The 23,156-nt window shown below is 45.9% G+C and overlaps 1 protein-coding gene across 10 annotated transcripts in view; it reads left to right on the forward strand.

Annotated features, from left to right (window-relative positions):
* The window catches only part of NFIB (nuclear factor I B), a 288,026-nt gene that overhangs the window by 90,272 nt on the left and 174,598 nt on the right, over window positions 1–23,156 (forward strand). For 4 of the 10 annotated variants that reach the window (XM_074932996.1, XM_074932997.1, XM_074933001.1 and 1 more), the window contains exon 1: window positions 19,517–19,818. The exons of the other annotated variants lie outside the window; for them this stretch is intronic. In XM_074932996.1, coding sequence (XP_074789097.1) covers window positions 19,789–19,818 — 30 coding nt within the window. In that variant the 5' untranslated portion in view covers window positions 19,517–19,788. Of the gene's footprint in view, window positions 1–19,516; window positions 19,819–23,156 lie in introns of those variants that run through there. 10 annotated transcript variants of the gene reach the window in all.

Raw genomic sequence — 23,156 nt, forward strand, 5'->3', positions numbered from 1 at the left:
AGCGCGTATATTCATGTCAGTTGCTTTCTTCTCCAGCCTGCGTAAGCAATTGGTATCAGACTGAGAGTACTGCTCTTTCTTAGGACCGAGCAATAACACCTCGTTGTGCTCAGAATAACAACGAGGGAATGTGCACACACTGAGTGAAACGGGGAGAAACCGACCCTCTTCTGGAGGTCGTCAGTTTGCTAGGATGGGGTTGCAGGGAGGAAGCAGGTCTGGAGTGAGGAATCGAAGCTGGCAAGCCAGGAAAGCGACCTTCAGGGCGTGGGCAGCCTTTGGAAGCCCAAGGAGGGACAAGTCGCACTGCTCTGCAGCGCGGGTGCCAAGCGGAAGCAGTAAGAGGCCGCAAAACGCTGTGCGGGAAGATGCTGCCGGGAGCGCCCGCCCGCCCGCCGTGCCCCCCGACGCCCCCGGGACGGGCTGCGCCGGCCCAACCGACCGCCTCTGCCCCCCCGCGGCCGGAGGCGAGGCGGGGAGGGAGGGCTCCGCACCCCCGGGAGAGCGGAACAGTGGGCAGCTGCTGTAAGACAGGAATAAAGGGGGCTGGGGGAATAGGGGCTGAGAGGCAGAAGGAGATGGAAGGAGTTAATCAGAAGGAGCAAATAGAGGGCAGCTCAGCGCTGAAGCTTTGCAGGAGTTAGTGCTTGCTTTGCATGCCAAGCACTAGGCAGAGGGAGATGTTCCCCCACGGAAGAGGGCTGCAGGCTGCAGGCTTCAGAGAAGCTGTTTTTGGGACCCTCCTACATCTCGCACAGTTGCAGGACGCAGCTTTTTCGTGCACTGCTACAAAACACTGGAGGTTCCTGCTCATCCCCCTGCCCCATGCCATTGTCACCCAAGGAGGAAGGGTTGACTCGGCTTGCCAGACTTTGACGTTCTTGGGTGGTGAGAGTTGTCCACAGGGATAACTTCTGGGTTGGGGAAAGGGTGAGGAGAGAGAAATCACCTATCTACTTTATCTTGGAAAATTCACCAGTGGTCAACATCTGATGAAATAACAGCACTGTGCAGTTTTCGTGTCAGTGGGGCTGTGGAGCCATCGCCAGTAATGCCTCCCCGGGTTAGCTCTCACCACACTTGACGTTTCACACGTGTAACACTCGGAGCAAAGGCCTCCTCCCACACGTGCTGCCACCAGGCCACAGCTTTACTGATGACAGATTTCTAGTAACTGCAGTTATCTCCAGGGGATGGGTCACATCGCCAGCCGGCACAGCCCATCAGCCCACCCCAGGGATGAGCAGGGAGCTGTGGGTGAATGGGAAGCCACACATGGATGGGAGTGACACCCCATGGGCATGGGCATGGGGGCAGTGAGGTGCAGCTTGTCCTGCACCCTCGGCTGTCATCCCCCCTCACTGGGGCGAGGCTGCTGGCCCTCCAGGAGCAGCTTGCATCCAGGACGCGGTCTATTTAAAGCCTCTGCTGTTGCTACAGACTCCAGGCAGCATGTGCCAATCCCCTCATCTTGGCAACATTATTTTTGGCCGCAGTTTTCTCCCACAGAGTAGGAAATACAATAAAATTAAGACAAACAGAAGAAAAAGAAAGGAAAAAAAAGATGCTGAGTGAGCGCTTATGGTGGGGAAGGCTAGGAGCCCACGAGTGCTACGTGTCTGCCTTGCCACACCGTTCTGTGTACACCTCCCCTCTGGCCGTAGCACCTCTGCCTGCCTGCTGTGGGTGGCAGGTGTGGGGTGGCAGGAGGTGGCATGGCAGCATGGCCCTGCACTGGCTGCCGTGGAGCCTTTCCCACTGCAGTTCCTGGCCCTGCCCCCCCCCCCCCTTCGCTGGGCTAAAAGAGGGTGTTTGCCCCTCTGGTCCATGCTATAGGGGCAGAACCTGCCCTAGGCCCCAGGTTAGCCACCAAGGATGGGCTTGGGTCCACCCTGGTCTGGACTGCAGTTTAGGTAGGATAGTCCTCTCTGTGCAGACACTGCTGGTTTAGGGATGATGCTGGGTCCTGCTGCTGAGACCGGGCTTTGGTCTTCACCCTGCCTTCACGGAGAGGTGTTAGGACACACTGCAGCTTTGCTGGTGAAAGTAGAGCTTGAATTCTGTTGTGGTCCATTCAACTACCACAGTTCACCCTTTAAAATGGAGTAGTAATGGAAAAAGGCATTTAAACAAATCCTATTCCTGAATTGAGGCCACAAGAGTTGTAGGCACAATGCATACCAGAAACAAAAGAAGCTTGTGCTTTCCCAGAAAACTTTATCTGTCAGAACTCCACAGAAAACATGAGAGGATGAGGTTTAGGGAGGGAAAGTAAATCCATTAGGGCAAAAAGAAACCCCTCTCACTAGGAAGAAGAAAACACTACATATCTTTTAATGGGAAAGCACTGCTTGAGTATGGTTTTTTGTCTAATCTGCCACCTCTAAAGCGAGAGCATAAATATATGCATTTATGCAAAATACATTATTTACTGAAAAATGAGAACTATTTGTACTTAGAGGCTGTAAGTTAATTTTGCCATCTTCTTTGGAGAGGCTCATTTATTAATTTTCTTCACATGCTGTAAAGTCTCACAGAGTTTTCCCCATGCCCTTTACAGACCTTCCTGCTGCTTCAGCTCCTCCTGCTTCCAACATATTTTCCTTTCTTTGGCTCAGTAAGAAGCAGAAGGAAGACAGGGAGGGCTAATGATGCAGATAATGGTGTTGGGGGTTGGGAGGATAAACAGAGCTGGAACTTGCTTTGCTTTGGTTTTGCCTTAGCACTCTCTTCCACTTTTGTGACAAAGCTTGCCTTTGCTCATCCTAGTCAGAAGGAGCTGTTCTTGGCCTAGACTGACATCCTACTGTTGGCAGTCACATTCTTCCTCTGACTTTCTTGACTTCTACTTCCTTGTCCTGTTTGAGTGAGTGACAGGAGATTTTTGGGAGCAGGGGAGGGACCTACAGCAGTGTCCCCGTGAAAAGTTTCTTAATGTTCCCCGGCTCCATGTCAGACTGATCTTTGCACCAAGGCCAGACCAATTAGCAACAGCTGCCTCTGTGATTAACGTATTTAGGAAGGGGAACCTGGGAGGAGTTGTGAGAGTTTTGAGGAGAAGTTGCAAGGAGAACATCTGTGCGAACACTGAGGTCAGTGGAAGAAAGGAGGAGGAAGAAGGAGGGGGAGGTGTGCTGGAGCAGAGACTCTCCTGTATCTCATGGTGAGATGGCAGGGCTGCCCCCACTGCCACCCATGGGGTTCACTGGTGGAACAGATGCTGATTTGTGGCCTGTGGGGGACCCCATGCCAGAACAAGTGTCTGCACCTGAAGGAGGCTGGGACCTTGTGGAAACAAGGCCCCACTGTTGTAGTTCAGCACTGGGAGGATTGCAACATGCGGGGGTGACCCACACGCCCGTGGGAGTTACTCATATTGGAGCTGGTTTGTGAAGAACTGTCTCCTGTGAGGGGGACCATGCTGGAACAGGGCAGGAATGCGAGAAGTTCCCCCCACCTCCCTGAGGTGGAAGAAGAGGCAGGACTGACTGCTCCCCCCATTCCCTGCCCCCTGCACCTCTGGGGAGGAGAAGGTAGAGATACCGGGAGCAAAGCTGAGCCCAGGAAGAAGGGAGGGGTGTGGGAAGGTGTTTTCAAAATGTAACGCCCCTCGTGTTCCTACTCTGTCTGTTAAATTGTGTTGTTATTAGTGTCTGCATTAAATTTATGTTCTTTTTTTCTTCCCCTAATGAGTCTGTCTTTTGCCTGTGCCTTAATGGATAAGATCATCTCACCCTGTCCTTATCTTGATTTCCTGGGCCTTTTGTTTTATTTCATCCTTCCCAGCACTGTGGGGGAAGGGGGGTGTGAACAACTGTGTAGTACTTAGTTGTCCTCTGAGCAGAAACCACGACATTCCTCTACTCAAGAGCTGAGTGCTGTCCTGTTTCATCACATGCTTTCTTTAATGCATATTGTACTGCAAAATATATTGCTTCATTAACCAGTTCAGCTGGTTAACAGAACAATTAATAGTCTTACTTTATTAACTTAAGGACATGTGTCTCTGTATTCAGAGTATTCAAAGAACTACAGGGTATGATTAAGCTACAGAGAAATTCCATTATAACCTAGTTTTCCATATGTTCACAGTGTTCTGAAAATGTCGCCTTTGAAACTCAAATTTCCTGTGTCTAGTAACATGCCAGGAAGTCTTCCTCTGAACACAAAACCTAGCCTTTCAGAAAATACACTGTATGTTTAAAGTATGAAGCAGGACTTACGTTTTAGCTTAAATACTTCCAAATAAAATTTCTCACTCTGAATTTATATGTCCTTGAGAGCTAGAATCACTTGTCCAGCTCCTGGTACCTGCAGGATATGGGTTTTATTTTTAAATGGTCTCGGAGGTTCACTATATGGAGTGTCTGTTGCCAAAGTAGAAAACACTCATGCCAGGTTTCGGTAGCTCCTCAGTGCTGTACTGCAGTTCCCCAGGCCCATACAGTTGCACTCTTTTTCCTTCTTGTGGCTTACTTCTATGCAACACAAATTACCTGTGGTGACTTGTGGTTTATACCCATGTAACTTTCTTGTCATGCAGTTAATTCTATTTTTACATGCTTGTCTCACCTTAGACATGCCGCTGAGGTTAACCAGCTCTTGACCACACCAGGCTCATCAAATGATTTTGTTATCCTCTGATTTTGATCATGGTTTACAGTTTAATTTGGTTAGGTGCATGGAAAATCAACACTGGCAGTAAGGCACATTCGGAGTTGAAGATGAGAAAGCCTGCTGTGATTTCAGGCTGTGCCATTATAAATCCAGTGAAGAACTGCAATTGCAGCAAAATATGGCAACAACACACCTTGCAGTGCACCTGTACAGCCATGACTATGGTGAGTGTGAAGGGTCACTGTGATGGCATCAAAGATCTACCTTTGACCTAAAGATTTTATTTGTTTTATGAAAACTGACTTTTGGTTTACCTGCCATGGCTTCTTGTTTCTCCAGACTTTGTTCTCTGTAACATTCACACCAGTAAAGTGTAGAGTGATATTGCTAAAACATTGTTTCCGAGTTCAGACTGTAGATCACCAGCATTTACATGTAGTAAAAATCTGCACCCAGGGCTGTGGAATTTGGCTTCATTGAGGTTGTCCATTCACCATTTCACATCCTGCGAGAGAAGGAGAGAAAAAAATTGACAGTTTCTGCAAAACTTTACTGTAGTTTCCTGGCAATGGCTGCTTAAATTCTCCTCGTCCCCTGCTCAGGATGCTAGTATTTGCCTTTAGCATTTAAAGTTTAAAATATCAGCACTCAGTAGACTTCTTGGCCAGAACAAACTTCCCGTAGCTCACCAGCTCTCTCTCTCTACCATGGTATGCTCTTCACTCAGTGACAGGTAGAGTTTTTTACACCTGGGAAAGTTACTTGTCTTCTTAACAGTAATCCCTCTTTACTAACACTCTGGAATGACCCCTCAGTCCCTTTTCCCTGACTTCTCTTTCCAGTCAGTTAAAAACCAAATCTGATATTCCTCCCATAATGCACCCATGAGCTGGGAACCTGGTTGCCAGCAGACAATGTATGAGCCAAAATGCAGGGATAAAAGGTCTGTGGTCTTGCCATGTCATAGAGTATAAAGAAGCACTTCCTTTGTTTCTTTAAATAGAGGACAAATTATATGCTCTTCATTTTTCCTGGAGGAACTTTTCTCCTCTTAGACTGGGTCAATAAGCAAAGCAGAAATCAACAGGGCTCATAGATGCACAAAGTACACATCAACTCTGGACGGAAGTTGGATGAACATTTAAGCCAATGAAGTGAGTAAGAGCAATGACTACAAAAAAAGGCAAGCTGTGGAAAAGGAGGAAGGTAAATTGACCTCTCTTCACAAAAGCTGAGATACAGCTTTCTGACCAGGACCGGAAGAGCACACAGCAAGGCAGATGAATAAGTGGAGCTAAGTGGCTGGTTACTACAATGGTTTCCAAGGCAAGGGTTCCCACTCCTGAAGCATAACCACCTCCAATATTTTATTGGTGCCCTCTCCTGCATGCTGCGTTCTCGTTCAGCCAGTGCAGTCTCCAGAGAGTACAAGATTTCAGGACTGGAAGTAGGTACTGCTTCCCATTCACTCTGTTCCCACACGGTGCATTGGTGTGTGGTCAAAGGGAAATAGTACCCTTCAGAATCCTTCTTAACCACCAGTGTGACTGTACCACCAACACTTACTGGCATAGCAAATCTGCATCTTTAAGAATTGTTATTATAAGCAGTTGGAGTGTCTGTAAATGTTCTAACAATGCTTAAATAGCACATTATTTGTAATTTTAAAAAAAGGTAATAATTTAAAAATTGTTTAATACATTGATTAGACAATCTTCACAGGTATTCCCAGGCATATGAATGTTCAGGAGGGAAGAAGAAGTCAGGAAGACTCTAGCATATTCAGTTTCCTGATTGACAAAAAAGAAATGAAATCATTTTCATGGGTGCTGGAGGAGTGTGCCATGTCCCATTTTATTTCCACAGCATGACATTTTCTCTTGTACATTACAAGCAATTCAGAGGTGAATGCAGACAGTGCTTTCCTGAAGATCTTTCCCTGCTTGCTGGACCCTGCCCCGCTGATGACAAGCACATTTTCTAGCCACCTGTCTCAGGACTACTGTGCCTTGAAAACTGGTGGAGAGCCTTGGAGGTCCTTTTCCTTGGAGACATTGTGCAGGATACTGTGGAAGGCTGGAGCAGAAATTATGCTGGCCACACTTTTATCGAGAAGTTATTTGGTAAGGAGGGCTGTCTTCTTTAGCCTGCTGAATTCATGCTTACCACTCTCCTCCAGCTGAGAGTCTTCTTCTGGTTTCAGTGATACCAGCATGAAGGAGGCAAGAGGCATTTCTTAAAATGACATACACATCTTGCCAACATCCATACTTTTGGGAGGGAGCAAGATTCCCACTGTTCAAACTGGTAAATGTCATCTCTGGGACAGCATCATGCTGGTCATCTTTCTACTCTGTGGGTGACAAGAGCCTGCGTTGTCTTTCAGGCTGAGATATCTAGGTTTGCTCTGATCAGTAAAGTGCAGTATCCATAGTGTTAACACTGGTCGCAGAGCAGTCTGTGAAGCCCATTCTTTCTAACCTTAACTATTATTTTTAGTGCATTAGCAACAGGAACAAGTTCATCAGTCATGTCAAAAATGTTTGCTACTGTAAGATCTTCAGCTGTCTTGCTGGCACCATAATACGGACCTATAGAAGTCTGGATGAAAAAGCCACCAGGTGGAAAAATCATTCACTCTGGACAAAAATGTCTGCCCTCATGGGCAGATTCTGAAGATGGGGGGCAAGAAAAGTTTGTTGTCAAGCCTCATGCATATTTCTTTTTCATGCAGAAATACTGAATGTCCCAAGACTACACACTGAGAGGACAACTTCCTTTTGCACAACCTGTCATGCTGGTGTGCCAACGGAGAGCCCATAGTGACTGTGGGGTGCAACAGGTGTCTGCTAGTCTGTCACATCAGCACCCATCAGCAGAAATAAGCTCTCCTCCATTTTTTTATGGGAGATCCCAGTGTAAAAGTGAGATGTTCACATGAAAATAAATTTTACTGCCTTCCCTAATTCTCGTGCATTCACTAAAGCCACATTTATGAGTGGTTGTTCCAGGTCCAGGATAATGTAACAGGAAAGGACAGAAATGCAAATGAGAAGCTGGGTTAGCAGGAGATTGTGAGGGAAAGAGTTCTTCCTCTGACCATTTTGAAACGCGCTCTCAAACTGGTGAGTGCTAAAAGCCTTGGAGGACATGCTCAGAAATCCTAGTGCCAAACCTATCCTAGGACCAGATCTGATCACCTATGTAATTGCAGTACAGTTAGAGTCTGTTACAGGAATATGGACCACGTGCAACTCTTCAGGTGTGCATTCACATATGGGTTTGGTAAGCTCAGAAAAGCATGCTTGCATCCAGAGCGAGAAATGTTCTGCCAAGTCAACTTGGATGCTATAGGACCCATCCCATAAGCGGTGGGGTATGCAGAGTTCAGTGGAAAGAGACCCCCTAACTGTAGCAGTAAGGAGACCTGGATCTGGTAGACTGGTTTGCAAAAAAATAGGAAACCAAAATAATTGCCCTCTAAGGACCTGCCCTGGATCTTTTTCACAATGTTCTGCAATTTCTAAACTTAAAAAAAACCCCAAACCTGCTACAAAAATACAGCTGCTACAAAGTCAGTTAATATGCTGCTGGTCCGTTCACATAGCTTTGCTGAAAATGCTGCAAGGCAAAAGTAACAACAAAGATGTGCACCTCTTCCCTTCCTGTTCACCTTAACGAGGTGTGAACTCAGAAGGCCCTGTATGCCATTTAAAGACTACCATTAAGCCTCAGCCACTTTTTTTTTTTTTTTTTTTTTTTTTCTGTTAAAACCAGTGATGTCACAGTTCCTCTGCAATCCTGTGTTTTGAGAGAAGCAAGGGTCTGGGGGAAGAAATTATACTTTGCCGTATTCTTAAGGACAGCTGAGGAACTGAAGGCAGTCTGTTGTATGGAATGTCTAGGAAACCTTTTCAGTGCTTCACTCTGTAATCATCTAATCTTTTTAATTTGTTCTGGTGATGATGTGGTTGTGTGGTGATGTTGTGATAGTACTTCCAACATATTTTAATGGAAGAACAGGATTAAACAAATAAAAGCACATAGTATAGGATTATTAACTAGGCAGAAATACTAGATACTGTGCATCAGATTCTGCAGCTGCTTTTCTAAACAGGGAAAGGCAGACTTGCTGCTGACTAAAATTGTATATGAAGTATTTCTTTTTTCTGTGTTGCTTTATTATCCAAAGTGAAAAATCTTGTCGCCTGCAATCAGTAACAACTTTGTTACTGCTTGCCTCAGGATTTTAGAAATAATTTTACAAAATCTCCTTCAATTCTCCCTTACCTAATATGCCAGAGCAGGGCTGGGCATGAATGGCACTTGTCCCCGCTGTGGTGAGTGGGAACTCCAGGCTTTGCTTGGCAGTACAGGGAATTACTCACACCAGTCTGTGTGAGCCTGCTGACCAGCACTTCCCCATCTCTTTGCCCAGTGTGTTTTACCCTAGACCGCAGAGTACTTGCCTGGGGGAAGCAGCAGCAGAAACCATTTCGCTGGTGCCAAACTCAGAGTTATAATTCTGCCTAGTTGCTAGGAAACTATGCAGGAGGCTCAGTGGGGCCAGGAGCCTATAAAGAGCAGCATGGCAAAAGTATGAACTTTCAGAAATAATGAGCAAGTGTCGTGCACATGTGCAAATAGTGCATTTTCCGTGTTGCGTTGCTCAGATGAACCCAAATGGCTTGTTGCTGGAATAGCAAGAGGGACATTTATAGCTACAGTAGCTTTTCCCTGAAAAATGCAAAGCTGCTCCTTGAAAGCTGGTAGGGTGAGAGCAGTTTTTCACATGTGCAAAATTGTGTATTTAGCCAAAGCTACCACGTTTTCTCAGTTGACCTGTTATGTATGAGCATGGCTGTACAGCTGAATTGTACAGAGACTCTGCTTACTGTATTGTCATTTAATGTGATCCTTGTTTATTCTGTTTATTCTGTGAGTTCACTACTCATAGACTTTACTGTTGAACCAACAATATACCAGATCCTCTTTCACTCATTTTGTTTCCCTGTCCTGTTGATTAGTGAGGAAACCTTGAAAATACAAAGATTTTAATAAAGCAAATGATATCAGCAGCTTTGAAAATAAGTCTTAAGAAATTTGATCTTTCTTACAAATTCTCTTATAAAGATGTCAGTTCTTCGATTGTTATTTGTTTTAGTAGAAATTATGCAAGTGAGTTTAAATCCCTTCAGATTGTTATCTACTCATATCCAGATAGGTAATTGAATATGTAGCAATTATCCATGGAGGAAAACTATTTACAGTCTTTTCATGTTTCACCCATTATGAACATTAAAAAGTATCAAATATACAGATAGATAACCTCAGAAGACCAAAAAAATCCAGAATCAACAGAATTTAAGGTCAGCCTGTTACAAAATATATGAGCAAAAAAAAAAAAATAATCCAGAATCAACAGAACTTAAGGTCAGCCTGTTACAAAATATATGAGCAAAAAAAAATCCAGAATCAACAGAACTTAAGGTCAGCCTGTTACAAAACATGTGGGCCTTTGATTATATTTATGGAAAAGCAAGCCATAATCAAGGCATGCTGGTGCTATACAATTGAGAAATCAAAGGCAATGGAAATGATACGTAACACAATTTTTTAACTTAAAAATATGTTCAAGAAAGTTGCCTGTGACAAGCGATCTAGGCTTAAGCTGAACTGAGTAACTATGGCAGCTTTGTGTAACACAAATCTTCTTTCTAAAAGGCAGCATTATCCATTGGTTTTTCCTTCTGCCATTTTTTTCTCTTATTTGATAAAATATAAAAATTTCCTGACTGTTTGCTAAATCACTTGCAGAGTTAGGCTTAGTAACTATACAGTCTCAACAAAACCAACCAACCAACCAACAAACCAACAAAAAAGAGAAAGCTGCAGAAGGTAACGAGCCTGTCTACTAGAACTTGAATGTTTCTCAGCAATTGCAACAGTAGCACCAAAATTAAACCTAAGGAGCAATACAAAGCCTGGAACTCAATCATGAAATATCGCCAAAGTCCTTGTAGTAAACTCTGTTAAGTATTGATGAACAGTGGAAATTGTGACTGACTTGAAGCTTGAATTCAGTAACTTTTTTTTTTTTTTTTTTTTTTTTAAATTTAAAAAATCAACACCCACAGATTCCTTCTGGCATAGAGAAATGTTTGCTCTCCACCTGACTGGCTGGCTATCATGAAGTTTACAAATCTGTGCCATCTATACCATGAACAATCGCTTCCCCCATTCACTGAACAGAGAAATTCATAATTTGATTTTTCTAGGTCTGACTTCTTCATAAAAAGAATCAGAAAAGACAAAAAAAAACCTCTACAGTGATTGTTCTTAAGTCTGAAAGCTTGTTTTGTATTTTTTTCCTATTTCATGGCAATTTGTGCTCCATTTTAAGAGCGGAATGTATTTTTAGCAGCTTAGAATGTTTTTCTTGAATCGAACAAAAGAAAATTGACTTCCTGAGAGGCCCCCATGTTCCCAGCGATGGTCTCCAAGCAGCTGATTCTTTAGAGTTTGTACTCGGCAAACAATTTTTAACAGGAAGGAATGTATTTGTTATCTGACAGATTAGAATGCTTCACACACTGTCACCTCATGCAGCTTTATGTAATTCATTGTAAGTGCCTGCCTTAATTCTGTAGGAAGTTTTAGATGTGGAGTCCTTCCTCTGCAAGGTGCCTTACTGCCTTCAGGTTTGGACTGGAGGATGGTTCCTCTGTAGTGAAGTTAATCCTGGGGCGAGGCAGTAGTATGATGTGATCGTTTATAAAAGGCATCTGAAGCCGTGAAATTACATAACCTGTCTGCAACCGCCTTTTATAAAAATATGTGTGAAGAAATGTACTCGTCAAGCGTGGCCTGTGAGGGCTAATGTATTTCGGTATGAATTTTAAAATTAAATTTTAAAATGGGATCGCAAGCAAGTTAACTCTTCCTTTTGCCCTCCCAGCCTTTGTTGGCCGTCCTGTTCCGTGCACGGCGACCGCCCTGGTCGACAGGGCTGCTGTTACAGCCCTAGTCCTCCCGAGGGGACCGGGGCACTCGGGGAAGAAACTAAAGCACGTCTCGGGCGGGTCCTGCCCCCGCGCCGCGCCCGCCGCAGCGCCCGCCCCGCCGGCAGCGCCGAGCCGCGGCCTGCCGCAAACCGCCCGCCCGCCGCGCGGGCAGCCGCACAGACCCCGCCCCGCGCCGGCCCCCGCCCCCGTGCCCGCCCCGCGCTCCCCATTGGCTGTCGCCTCATAATATGCAAATGAAGGCGGCGGCCCCGTTGCGTGCGGCAGCCGCCAGGCGGAAGCGGAGAGCCGCGCTGCGGCCGGGCCGGGGCGGGCCGGGGCGGCGGGGCCGGTGTGAGCGCGGGGAGCGGCGGCGGGCGGGGAGCGGCGGCGCCCATCGCCGAGGCTGCAAGGAGGCCCGGGCCGCCGCTGGTCGCCCACACCGCCAGCCCGCCGGCTCCGCGCGGGTCGTGGGGGTGAGGGGCGGAGGAACGCCTGCAGCGGCGTGCGGAGGCAGCCCGGCCGTGACATGCACATCTACGTGTATCCGTGCTTTTCGGTGTGTGGGTGTGTATGTACATACAAAAGTTTAAAAGAATGTAAAAAAAATTTCTTGGACTGCGTTCAAGTCAGCCGCCACCGGAATGTGCTGTCCAGCCGGGCTGCAAAAAAGAAGGAAGACTGGGAGAGAGGAGGAGGAGGGGGCTGCCCTCAGGCCAGGACTTTACCACCTTTTCCCTCGCTCCGGCCAAGATTTTTCAACCTGTTCGGTGTCAAGCGAAACCAACAGCCAGCCTGAGCAAATTACAACACTTCTCCTTGCCACCGAAAAAAAAAAAAAAAAAGAAACCCCAAAACCACCACGGCCAAATCAAACAAACAAACCAAACATCCCACCCCAAAACAAAAGGCAGAAGTCCATTTCTAGAAATAAAAAACCCAAACCAAACCAAAACAAAAAAGACCCCAGCACACCAAGTCCTTGATGAAATAATAGATTTGTTTCCAGGAAAATGTGAAGCCAGCGGCCCAGTGGTACAGATTTCACGATCATATTTATTTAATGCAATACACTGCAATAGTACATGGTGCTTAAAATTACATTTAAAAAAAAAATATATATATATATTTAACTTACTTGACTCTTGTTTTGTAATTCCTCCAGGCTGAGATTGTGTCTCTGTGGTTTCAGAGTGGATGTTATACCCTCTTCTTAAATGCTGATACCACTTCTGCTTTACAGGATGAGATATAAGTGGTGGATTGTTTATATTTTGCTTTTTGGCAGCTTTTGTATATGGGTCACACTTTTATGCCAGGAATCAGTTGATGGGAGTTTGCGTCCAAAAGTGCTGAACTTGGCATGTTTCCTGCTTCAACTTTCTCCCCCTCCCCCTTCTTCTCTGGCAGGCAACTATCAGTTAAATAGTGGAAAGGATTAATGCAAATGCTACTTGCTTTGTACCTTGCAGACAGTTTTTTTCCCCTCTTTCTTGTTGCTATAGAGGTTTTACTCATGTTTTAATATAATATTTTCTCGGTGGTTTTCGTAGTTCATGGACTGCAGTACTAACATAATGCTGAGGAAATGGCATTGCTGTTGTGTATGGTCTGCTCGATAAATTGACTGGAGGCTTGTGCTGGCCTCTTTCACGCTATATTGCAGGATGCAGTGTTCGGGTGGCATTTCTGGCTTGTTTTTTAAAGTTACTTTAGAAGGAGGTGTTTTGTGGGTTTTGGTTTTTTGGTTTTTGTTTTTGGGTTGGGTTTTTTTTCCCCATTTTTTTCACTGCTGTTTTGTTGTAGGACCTGTGTGTGTATTTTAATTCATTCCTTTCTCTTGCGTGTGTGTGTGTGTGTATGTGTGTGTGTCTGTCTGTCTGTCTGCTTTCCCTCTTGTCCTCTCTTCTCCTGTGTGTCTGGGCCACATTTTAATGCACAATATCCCATCCATTAAGTTGTGGTTGAATGCGGAGTGTGTGAGGACTTGGCAGCTCTCAGGTTGAAGGGGGCGGGGAAGCCAGTTTCGACTCTGACACAAGATGCCGTTGTGGCGTGATCTGAATTATTATTAGGGCTGCGAACATGGCCATCTTCTCCTCCCGCTGCTGGAAAGCACTGCCATTGAACTTGAGACGGGACAGACAAGATCTCCAACTTTTTTTTTTTTTTTTTTTTAAGTGCAGTAGCTGGCAGGAAAAAGGCGCCAAAACACACAAGACTAACTCATCATGTTCTCTGAAGCGGTTTTGAGCTGCAACACTTACAATTTTAACTTCAAATCACAAGAAAGGAAATAAAGCACTTTTATAATTCCAGTTTGGGCATTTAAATCCATCTTCTAGACGCAGCCCCACCCCCAATATTCTCAAAATCTGGCAAGTGATGTAAACTGTCAGGCAAGATCGTGCCAAAATTTTATTGTTGTTGTTGTTGCTATTTATATCTAGCACATTTAAGATCAGCAAGTGTGAATTTTTAAAGAACTTAATGTATTTGGGTAAGAGGGTTTCATGCCTTTGTAAGGCTGAGAATGTGACCTGAAGTGAGGACAAAAACTGCACAGTTGTGTAACCCAAAACATTGTGGTTTACAGCTTTACACTTGAGGTTTAATGTTTTCATTTGCTGGTCTGGGAGCTGTGGAAAGCTCCTGTATTGTAGTCCCCATCAAACCATATGTGGACAGGGGTCAAATGCACACACCCCTCATATGTATGTGTGTCTCTGTAGAGTCAATAATGTGTTTCTTTTTATAGTAAATATGCACGCTTTCTTTCTGATCATACATATACACTATATATATATATACAGTGTGCGTTTCTTCTGATCACCCAGAAACAAACAAACAAACAACGTGCTAGTAAATATTATGATACATATATTTCTAGGTGTGCTGCTATACTGACTTAGAAGTTTTACTGATTGCTGTTTGCATTTTAAGTCATAAATACCTTACAATTCAGCCACGTATGAAATGTATTGAGACCCCATAAACCAATGTATTATTGGTTTGTTTATTTAACTAGTTATGTTTGTTTCCTAAATATTTTCTACCCAACTTTCTGTGCATATACACATATTTAAACATACATATACGTCTCTACAGAATACTCCTGTACATAAGAAAACTGACCAAGGCTCCATTTATGCCAAAGACGTGAAACTTTACTTTGTAGTTTAATATAATGGTACCAGAAGTCTTGCAAGGCATGAAGGCTAAGTCATACAGATAGAACTGACATTAGGTAACACTATGATAATATAATATGGTTTAGGTTACTTGTTACATGTAGTTGACATAAACTATACTATATTTGTGGTGCTCAGCATTTATGTATATAACTAAGTAACTGTATAACAGACGTGAGTGAATGGCATTTTCTAACAAAGGGTGAAAAAGAAGTTAACAGTATTGCTGTTAAACTAGATATAAAAAGCACTGTAAAAGTTGCATTTTGGATCACAGAGACCTCTTAAGTAAAAGTTTTGCAGCTAGTTCTCAGAAATTGAATCTTTTAGATGAAATGCTATGTGCCAGAATAATTTTTTTTTTTCTGATTTTCACAAAGAGACTACTGGAATTTTCATGAAAATTTGATTTCTTAGGAGTTCAGTATGTGTATGTTTAGATAGTCAGCCAAACCGCCCACTTGTGTCCTGAGAGAATCTTAGGCTGCACACTTCAGCATTAGCAATACCTTTTTCTGATTTTTGATGCATAATAATAGTCTTGTTCTCCAAAGCTTGAAACACTTGAGCAGTTACCTAGCCAAAGGGCATCAGTTGAAATTCTGCTTTAGGAAGGATATAGGTGGTCTAACTGGCCTTTCCACTTTTTAAGGCTATTATCTTTGAAGTCCAAGGGCAGTCAGCACCACTTTGCAGTATCTGGTAAAATTTATGAGGGAGAGGGGGAAAAACAGGCTTTCAGTGCTAGTCTGGCATACCGGGATCTGCACCACTGGCAGAAAACTGTTCTGGAGAGCTAGGACAGTTTGCGGGGAGTCAGCCCATCTGCCCGTAGTGTCAAAAAGCCTTTCTGATTCTCTCCTGAGATGAGCTGACTCAGACCCTGCAGCGTGGGCAGCGGATGTCCCTCCATCCTGGCCACCAAAAGAGGTGATTGGGTGGGAGGCATGGCAGGGAACGTGGGGACAGCCCTCCCCCCCGGACGGTGATTCACATACAGATTCAGTATTTGCCACTTACTAGTGTGAAAGGTGCCTTCTATTTCTGAACACAAATTTTTGTTGCGTGAGTTTTTGTATCATCTGTGTGTGTGAGTGCCCAGCTGTGCATGTGTCCAGATGTGTGTTATCAGTGCCCATATCGCATCTTGCTTGAGGGAAGGACCCTTCAGGCCATCCAGGCCCCACAGAGTCAAGAACAGCTCCTTGTGTCTCTCACCAGGGAGTTCAGATGGTGACTTTTATTTTCTTAATTGCCCACATTGAAATGATAGCCAGATACAGCATGGAGGCTGGCATAGCTCTGGCAGTGAGGACAAGAAGCAACTGTTCCCCAGCCCAGAGCTTCAAGGGTAGAGAACTTGCACCAGTAGCAGTGTCATTAGTGTGTGGGGTGGGAGAAGAGGGTTTTCAGGGGGATGGGGAATTAATGCAAGCCAGGACTTGAAAGTAATCGAACCACTCACTTCCTCACAAGGTCTCCCTGCATGCCAGGTCCCAGCCACTGCAGCTGCTGTCGTTGCTGCATTAATACCATATTTCTCCAAGCTAATCCAGTTCCCACATACCTATTTCTGTACTTCTGCAAGGAAGTGGTAGAGAGTTGCTCTTTTTATTTTAATGAAGTTCTTTCTCTGTTCTGGAAAGAATCTTTAGCTTGCTTTCCCATGAAAGGAGCTGGGGAGGGGGTGGTGTGGGATGGGAGGGGGTGTGTAGGGCTGTGGGGGGTGTGTGTGTGTAGGCACCTGCATGTGTGTATGGAGAACCCTCCTCTCCCAGGACAAAGCCTCCCTCCTGTATGAGTTCCCAGGGGAATTAACTAGGAGGAACAGAGTTGAAACAGACCTTTTGGGTGCCCAGTTCAGCCTGCTTCCACAGGGAGCCTGTGCCTCAAACTGGAGGCAAACCCATAGCAACTTGCAGCATGCCTGCCTTGCCTCCTAGGTCAAGCAGAAGACAAAATGCTGCTTTAGCCATGCTGGCCAGGCAGCTCCATTTTCCCCAGGATGCCTTCATGTGAGGGCCCTACTCAATCCTGGCCAGCAGACTGGCTCTGGGGAGGGTCTGGCTTTGCTGTGATTCCCAGCAGTGCTTTTTTTTGGGGGTACTGGCAAATGCTACAAGGCTGGCTGGGCTCAGCGCCCCTTGTCTGCTCTGGGTAGGGATGCAAACCCGCCCTTAGCCAGCTCTTGTGGGGATGCAAACCCAGTCTCACCCTGACTCCACATCCCCTTGCAGTAGTGAGAGCTGCAGAAAGCGCCCACCTTGGTGTCTGCCCTCACCTTGCTCCATTGTTTTTTTTCCTGCTTGACTCTCATCCTGGGACCTTGCCATGCGATTCTTGCTTTTAGTGCACTTGTCTCTAGCACTAAGTGGTCCCTTGGCCAGGACCTGGGAGGGAGGGGAGTCTTCTGTAAACCCTGCCTGGGAATGGGGAGACTTCTCACATCTATGCAGCTCACAGGGGCGGCCTTGCTGATGTGGTGGTGGGAGGCTTGCCCTCATCCTCCCAGAGGGGTGCGAGGGAGAAGGGGACGGAGGGGTGTTATTACCGTTTTAAATCAGGTCTACAATAATGGCTTGTAATGTAGGAGTTCAAGTGCTCAAAGAGGTGTGTTCAAGGACATCAGTGCGTTTGTGCCAAGGGGAATGTCTTTTATGGTAAATTAACTCCAGTTAAATTGAATATTTATTCAAAGGAAAACTCCAGTATTTAAAGCTGGTATTATCAGCCTTTTGCAGTGTGTGGGTAAAGGAAAAGATGATAGGATTTAGGGGGTATTCTACACCAGATATGAAAATAAATTTTGCTCGTTGTGGTTAACCCCGAGTTCGCCTCATCCCTTCTTGCCCTAAGCGTATGCTCTGAACTTGCCACTTATCAATGTGGTCTGTAGAAGGGAAGAATCGTGGCTGTTGACTGAACCCTGCAAATCTGAGGTAACTGGGCAAATGCAGCTAGAAACTGAGCTGCGGGGATGCGGCGTGGATTCTGTAAGGGTTAATAACGTCGGGCTCTTGCTGTTTCCTTTGACATTACCTGTCTCGTACGGGCTCTCTCCTTCCCCCGCCCATCCCCCTGCTTCTTTTGGTTTGTAAATTTATGGGAATTGCAGCTGGTAGACTTGGCAAGCTCCCCTCATTAGGAGCCTTCTTTGAAAATGGGCTGCGTTTGAGCATTTCCCTAATGAGGACAGGACGGGGTTAAAAAGTGACCATTTCATGGTTGACTTGAACCTGCCTACTTTCCTTGATGTGTCGTTGTGAAATGCCTGACGCGAATAAACTCTCACTTTGGGTAAGGAGGAAGTCACCGGTCCCTCCGGGGCGCCGCCGGGGGCTGCGCACCGGCACTGGGGGCAGCGCCAGTGCGGCTCTGCCGCTCCGGCCCGCAGGCGGCAGCAGCAGTGCCGGGGGGGGGCGAGTGGGGTGTCGCACGCATCAAGCGCCCCCCATCCCCGCTCTTCACTGCATCGCGGCCTTCCTCTCGGGAGCAGAAATAAGTTTCGTTCACTGCTCTCCCCCCTTCCCCAGGTCTCCTGGTAAAAGCTGCTCCGGGAGACTGAAACCAGACCCCGCGCCCTGTTGCTGCCCGGGAGGCGGGACCCGCCGCCGCCGCCCGGCAGCAGCCTGCGAGCGCGGGGACGGCAGTTACCGGCGGTGCCGGGTAGGGCCCCCCACCCCCCTTTCGGGGGCCGGCGGTGGGGGCTCCCCTCCGCCGTGGTCGCCGCGGCGGGGCGGGGGCCGCCGAGGGGGAGCGGGGGTGTCCGAGCCCCGCCGCCGCTGACAAAACTGTACCCCGAAAGGAGGAGAAGGAAAAGAAGCCCCCCCCCCCCCCCCCCCCCCCCGCGAGTTTCTCCCACCATAAGAGAGGGAAAATGCGGGATGTTTGCAAAACGTGCTCGTTTCCTTCTGCAGCGCTAGATGGTGATTAATAAAGAGGGAGGGCAGAGGAGGGGGATCTGGTGGAGAAGGAATGTGTTTGCAGGAGGAGGAGGAGGAGGAGGAGTGTAAGCGGTGATTGTGTAATTAAATAATTAAAAAAAATACTTAAGTCTCATTTGGGGGGAGAGCTGGAACGGCGTCCAGAGGGTGTAACCGGTGAATTTTTCAACTTGCAAGTTTTGCCGGGGACACGCTCGCTCTCTCGCACACGCACGCACGCACACACACACACACACACACGCACGCACACACATGCACACGGCGCACACGGCGGGAGCAAATCGGGAGGGGAGGGAGAGATTTATCGTCTGAATTTTCAAGAGATCATTTTTATTGCAGTGGGCGTTTGGCAAGCGGCCTCTCGCCGTCGCCCGCGGAGCGGGGGCGGGCGGAGGGAGCGGACAGAGGCCGCCGGGGGAGCCCGCGCCGCCCCGCGCTGCCCGCCCGCGGCGCGCGCGCCCGCCCCGCCTCTCTCCCGCACGCGCGGTCGCTGGCCCGCGAAGTTTCGCCGGCCGTCACTCTCTGGGGTTTTCCTGCTCCGCTCCGGGCTGTAACCTTGAACTTTCGAGAGCGTGGTGACAGTGCCGTAATAACCCACCACCGACAACTTCTTAAAAAAAAAAAAAATCTAAAAAAAAAAAAAGCCCAAACAAAAAAGTCCTCCCGCCCACCCCCCCCCCCCACCCCCCCTACCCCCCACCCCCCCCCCCGGGTCCTTCCCCCCTCATCTGCAAAACAACCAGCAGCAGCAGCAGCAGCAAAAGCAAGATTCCTGCGCCGCCGACTACAAGAGGGTTAAAAGTGTAGATTGGATTTCACCCCGGGAAATCTAGCACACGGAGTGAACTTGAATCTTTGGCTATTTAAGGAGGACTGGGGTTTGTTGTGAAGTTGTGGTGATCCAGGGCAGAGCCCCGTCCTGATTGATTTCATCTTCCTTGAGTCTCAGATGACTATAAAATGAATAGATGAAATTATTCCTTTTTGAGGCTTTTCTTAGGGGCTCTCCGGGCAGCGCGTTCTCAAAGCGAAGTCATGATGTATTCTCCAATCTGTCTCACTCAGGTATAGACACGTTTTATATAATTTATTTGTTAATTTATTTATTTATTTATTTTCACGTGTTGTGTTGTTGTTGTTTTTTTAAAAAAAATATTTTTATATGTATGTGAGTTGTTAATGAGTCATTGCTAGTAGCCGTAACGGGTTAAAACACAGTTGTAACTGCTTGTCAATTTCAAACTCCTCTCGCAGGAGGGAATGGTAGAGAATAAACTGTACCAGGCCATTGTTTTGGGGAGATCCATTCAAAGTGTCACCCGTAGACAATTCTGTTAATTGTTGATGCATAAGAAGTCAAAGGTTCACAAAATGGAAATGAGCATAATTACGCTAAAAAGCAAGTTTGAGAAGTATTGATTTGATTGGAATCAAACGATTTGCTCTCTTTTCAGCTTGCCAGTTCACGCAGCGTCTGATGAAAGGGTTTGAAAGGAAAAGTGCTGGTTTTGACAAAAAATGAGCGCTCGCCGGTGCGAAGTAATCCCGTTTTATGCTTAATTAATAATACGTGGCCTGCCAGCAATGAGGGCGATGTGAGCGGCGCTGACCAAGCAGTGCGGTGTTTTCTTGTCCGGTTATGCAGGGGCATGGCTTTTCCCCCCTCCCAGCTACGCCGCAGTGCTGGCGGAGGAGCCGGCACTCTCCCCGGCAAGGGGACAGATCTCGCCGGTTTTTCACAGCCGCACTTGCAGCCGCTTTTCAAGGCTCGACGGCGGCTGTCAGCGGGGCGGCGGGAGGCCGCGGGGCGAAGCCGCGGCCGGCGCCGCGCGGGGCCGCGGAGCGGGGCGCGGGGGGCGGCAGCAACGCGGCGCGAAGCGGAGCGGAGCGCGGGGGACAGCTCGAGTGGGGGTTCCCGCCGCGGCAACGCGCAGGGTTTTTAGGGAGCCGGCTTGGGAAGTTCCCCGGGTGCCCCAGCAGCACCCTGTCCTCGCCAGGCGTACGGTAACGGGGTGCGAGCGCCGGCGCACCGGAGAGTAAACCCGGTCTGTAAAACCAGGGGACAGTTTTCAGAAGCTTTTGTGAAAGTCTCTTTTAGGAGGATGTGATGTAAACCGATTAAGCGATAACTGCTTGCTTTCACATTGGTGCAACAAATAGCTCAAGAAGCAGAAAATGTGCGAAAGTAACGTCTCCGGCAAAACTGCCGTTAGAGCGACCAACGATGCACTTAACAGTTGCACGGTGAATAAATAAATATGATTTAAGTTATTCCATGATTAGAAAGCATTGTAATTCAAAGCACCGAAGTATTCATAAATTGTGAATGAAGATGGAAACAATGATAAGGCTTATTCAGTGATTGGATACAGTCCTGTAGCTTTTTGGCTGACACATTTTTTATTGTTTATATTTTGTTTGGCATCTAAGTGTGATTGACTTAGATATGGATATTTTCAGCAAGTAAACGTGAGCTGCAATGAAGCAAAGCTGGAAAAGAGTACTGTTGAAATATTTCTTCTTCAAAAGAGAAATGAATACATGTAGGAAGCGCTTTGTGTACCAGATACACACATACTTACAGGTACACACATGGAAATAATTAGTTATGGTGGAGTCTGCAATTAGTAAAAATTAATTCTGTGTGGACTACCCATCCTGTGAAATTATTGACAGGCAATAAGATCTCTGCACCAGAGTATGAACCTGAGAATATAACTTAAGAAAGTGGTTTTCACATTGAAAAAAAAGCAAATTTACATTACCAGCTCTGTTACAGGGAGTAGTTAATTCTGTTGTTTCTTGCTCTAATGACATCTTCCCCCCCCCCCCCCCCCCGCCCCCCATTTGTTTTTTGGACTTGTATTGAATCTGTACTAAAATACCAAACTCAGGTGTATACAAAAAACACAACATTGTACTTCTACAGCCATAAATACAAGAAAGCAATTCTTGGCTTTCATGCGTTGATAACTTCCCCATAATATTTTACAATTACACTGTATCATGAGCCGTGCAGAGACAGTTCCGATTTAGTGGTACATATATGGAAGACAGTTGCAGCAAATTGATTTTAATTTCGAATCTTTCTCTACCTATTTGGAACTATAAAGGCATTTTAAGAATAATCTCTTCTCTCCATAAATTAAATATTAAGATTACACTGGCAACAACAGTTTATACTTTGTGTTAGTTATTTATTTAAAGCAAAAGATTGATTACTCTTATTTTGAGTTGCAACTGAGTTAAAGTAGTACTGCCAAAATTGTTCTCTCTGTTGTGTTCTGTCTCTAGGGCTCTTGTCATGCACGTTGACTGTGGTAGTGTATGCTCAGAAGAAAATATTTCAGTAAAAGTTCTAAACACAGAACACCTGTTTGGACCGAGCTCCTTGTGAAAGCAGTAGTTCAGTTTATGCTGAGACAGCACTGAAGTACCTTTTAGAAACAAGCCTAAAACCCAAAGTACATCTTTAAGACAAACCTTGGCAGTTCGAATGTTACCCATCACTCTTTCAATACAAGTTTGGTGGGTGTAAAATAACTCCAAGGAAGAATCAAGACTTACCAAATGCAACTTAATTTTTTGCGGGTTCTTTCCTCTCTTTCCATATGCCTCTTTCCCCCTGTTTCGGAATGAATGTAAACTGCATTTATCTCTCTTGCTGAGGCATGATAGGATGCAGTTACTGCATGCCTTTAAGTGCTTGGTCTCTTGTGATATTTTTGCCGTGGTTTATTTTTATATTACAGTGGTCCAGGAAACTCAGAATACGTAGTAATTTTCTTTTCCTCCTAAAATATGTTGTTTCATTAGGTGTAGAGAAAATCCATGCAGGGAAATTGAGTACATGAAGTTTTCTATAGAAAATTTCTTAACTTCTGCCTGGTATATTTATTGTATTGTCCTGAGTTCAAACTTGCATGAACTGATACAAAGTTGGCAAAAGTGGAAGACAGGAGAAAGGTGCTGCATTTCCCCTTTACCCTTTCCGAAAAGAAAACCTGGCCTGTCTATCATCATTAGATGACTAGTATTTTTTTCTTTATTTACAAGCTATATAGATATTGTATAGTAACTTCCATTTTAATTTAAATTGCCTGTGCACAATGGTTCACCTGAGCCATTTGATATGACATTTGAAAATCTTACCACCATAAATCACTTTATTGCAAGAGCAACTGTGGCACATGGGTAAGTGCCACATAAAAAAAACCATGTCAATATTGCCTCTATGAATATTAAGGGGGAAAAAAAAAATCAAATTCTGTAGATGACTTTTTAGGAGGTTTAGTGGGGAATGCGTGTGATTAATTGCAAATCTCAATTTCCAGGATCATTTTTATGGGCACTTCTTCTTGTCAAGTAATGTTTCGTTTGAAAGGACTCCAGATACACAATTG

The sequence above is a fragment of the Athene noctua genome, chromosome Z (genome assembly GCF_965140245.1).
Source record: "Athene noctua chromosome Z, bAthNoc1.hap1.1, whole genome shotgun sequence".
Lineage (NCBI taxonomy): Eukaryota > Metazoa > Chordata > Aves > Strigiformes > Strigidae > Athene > Athene noctua.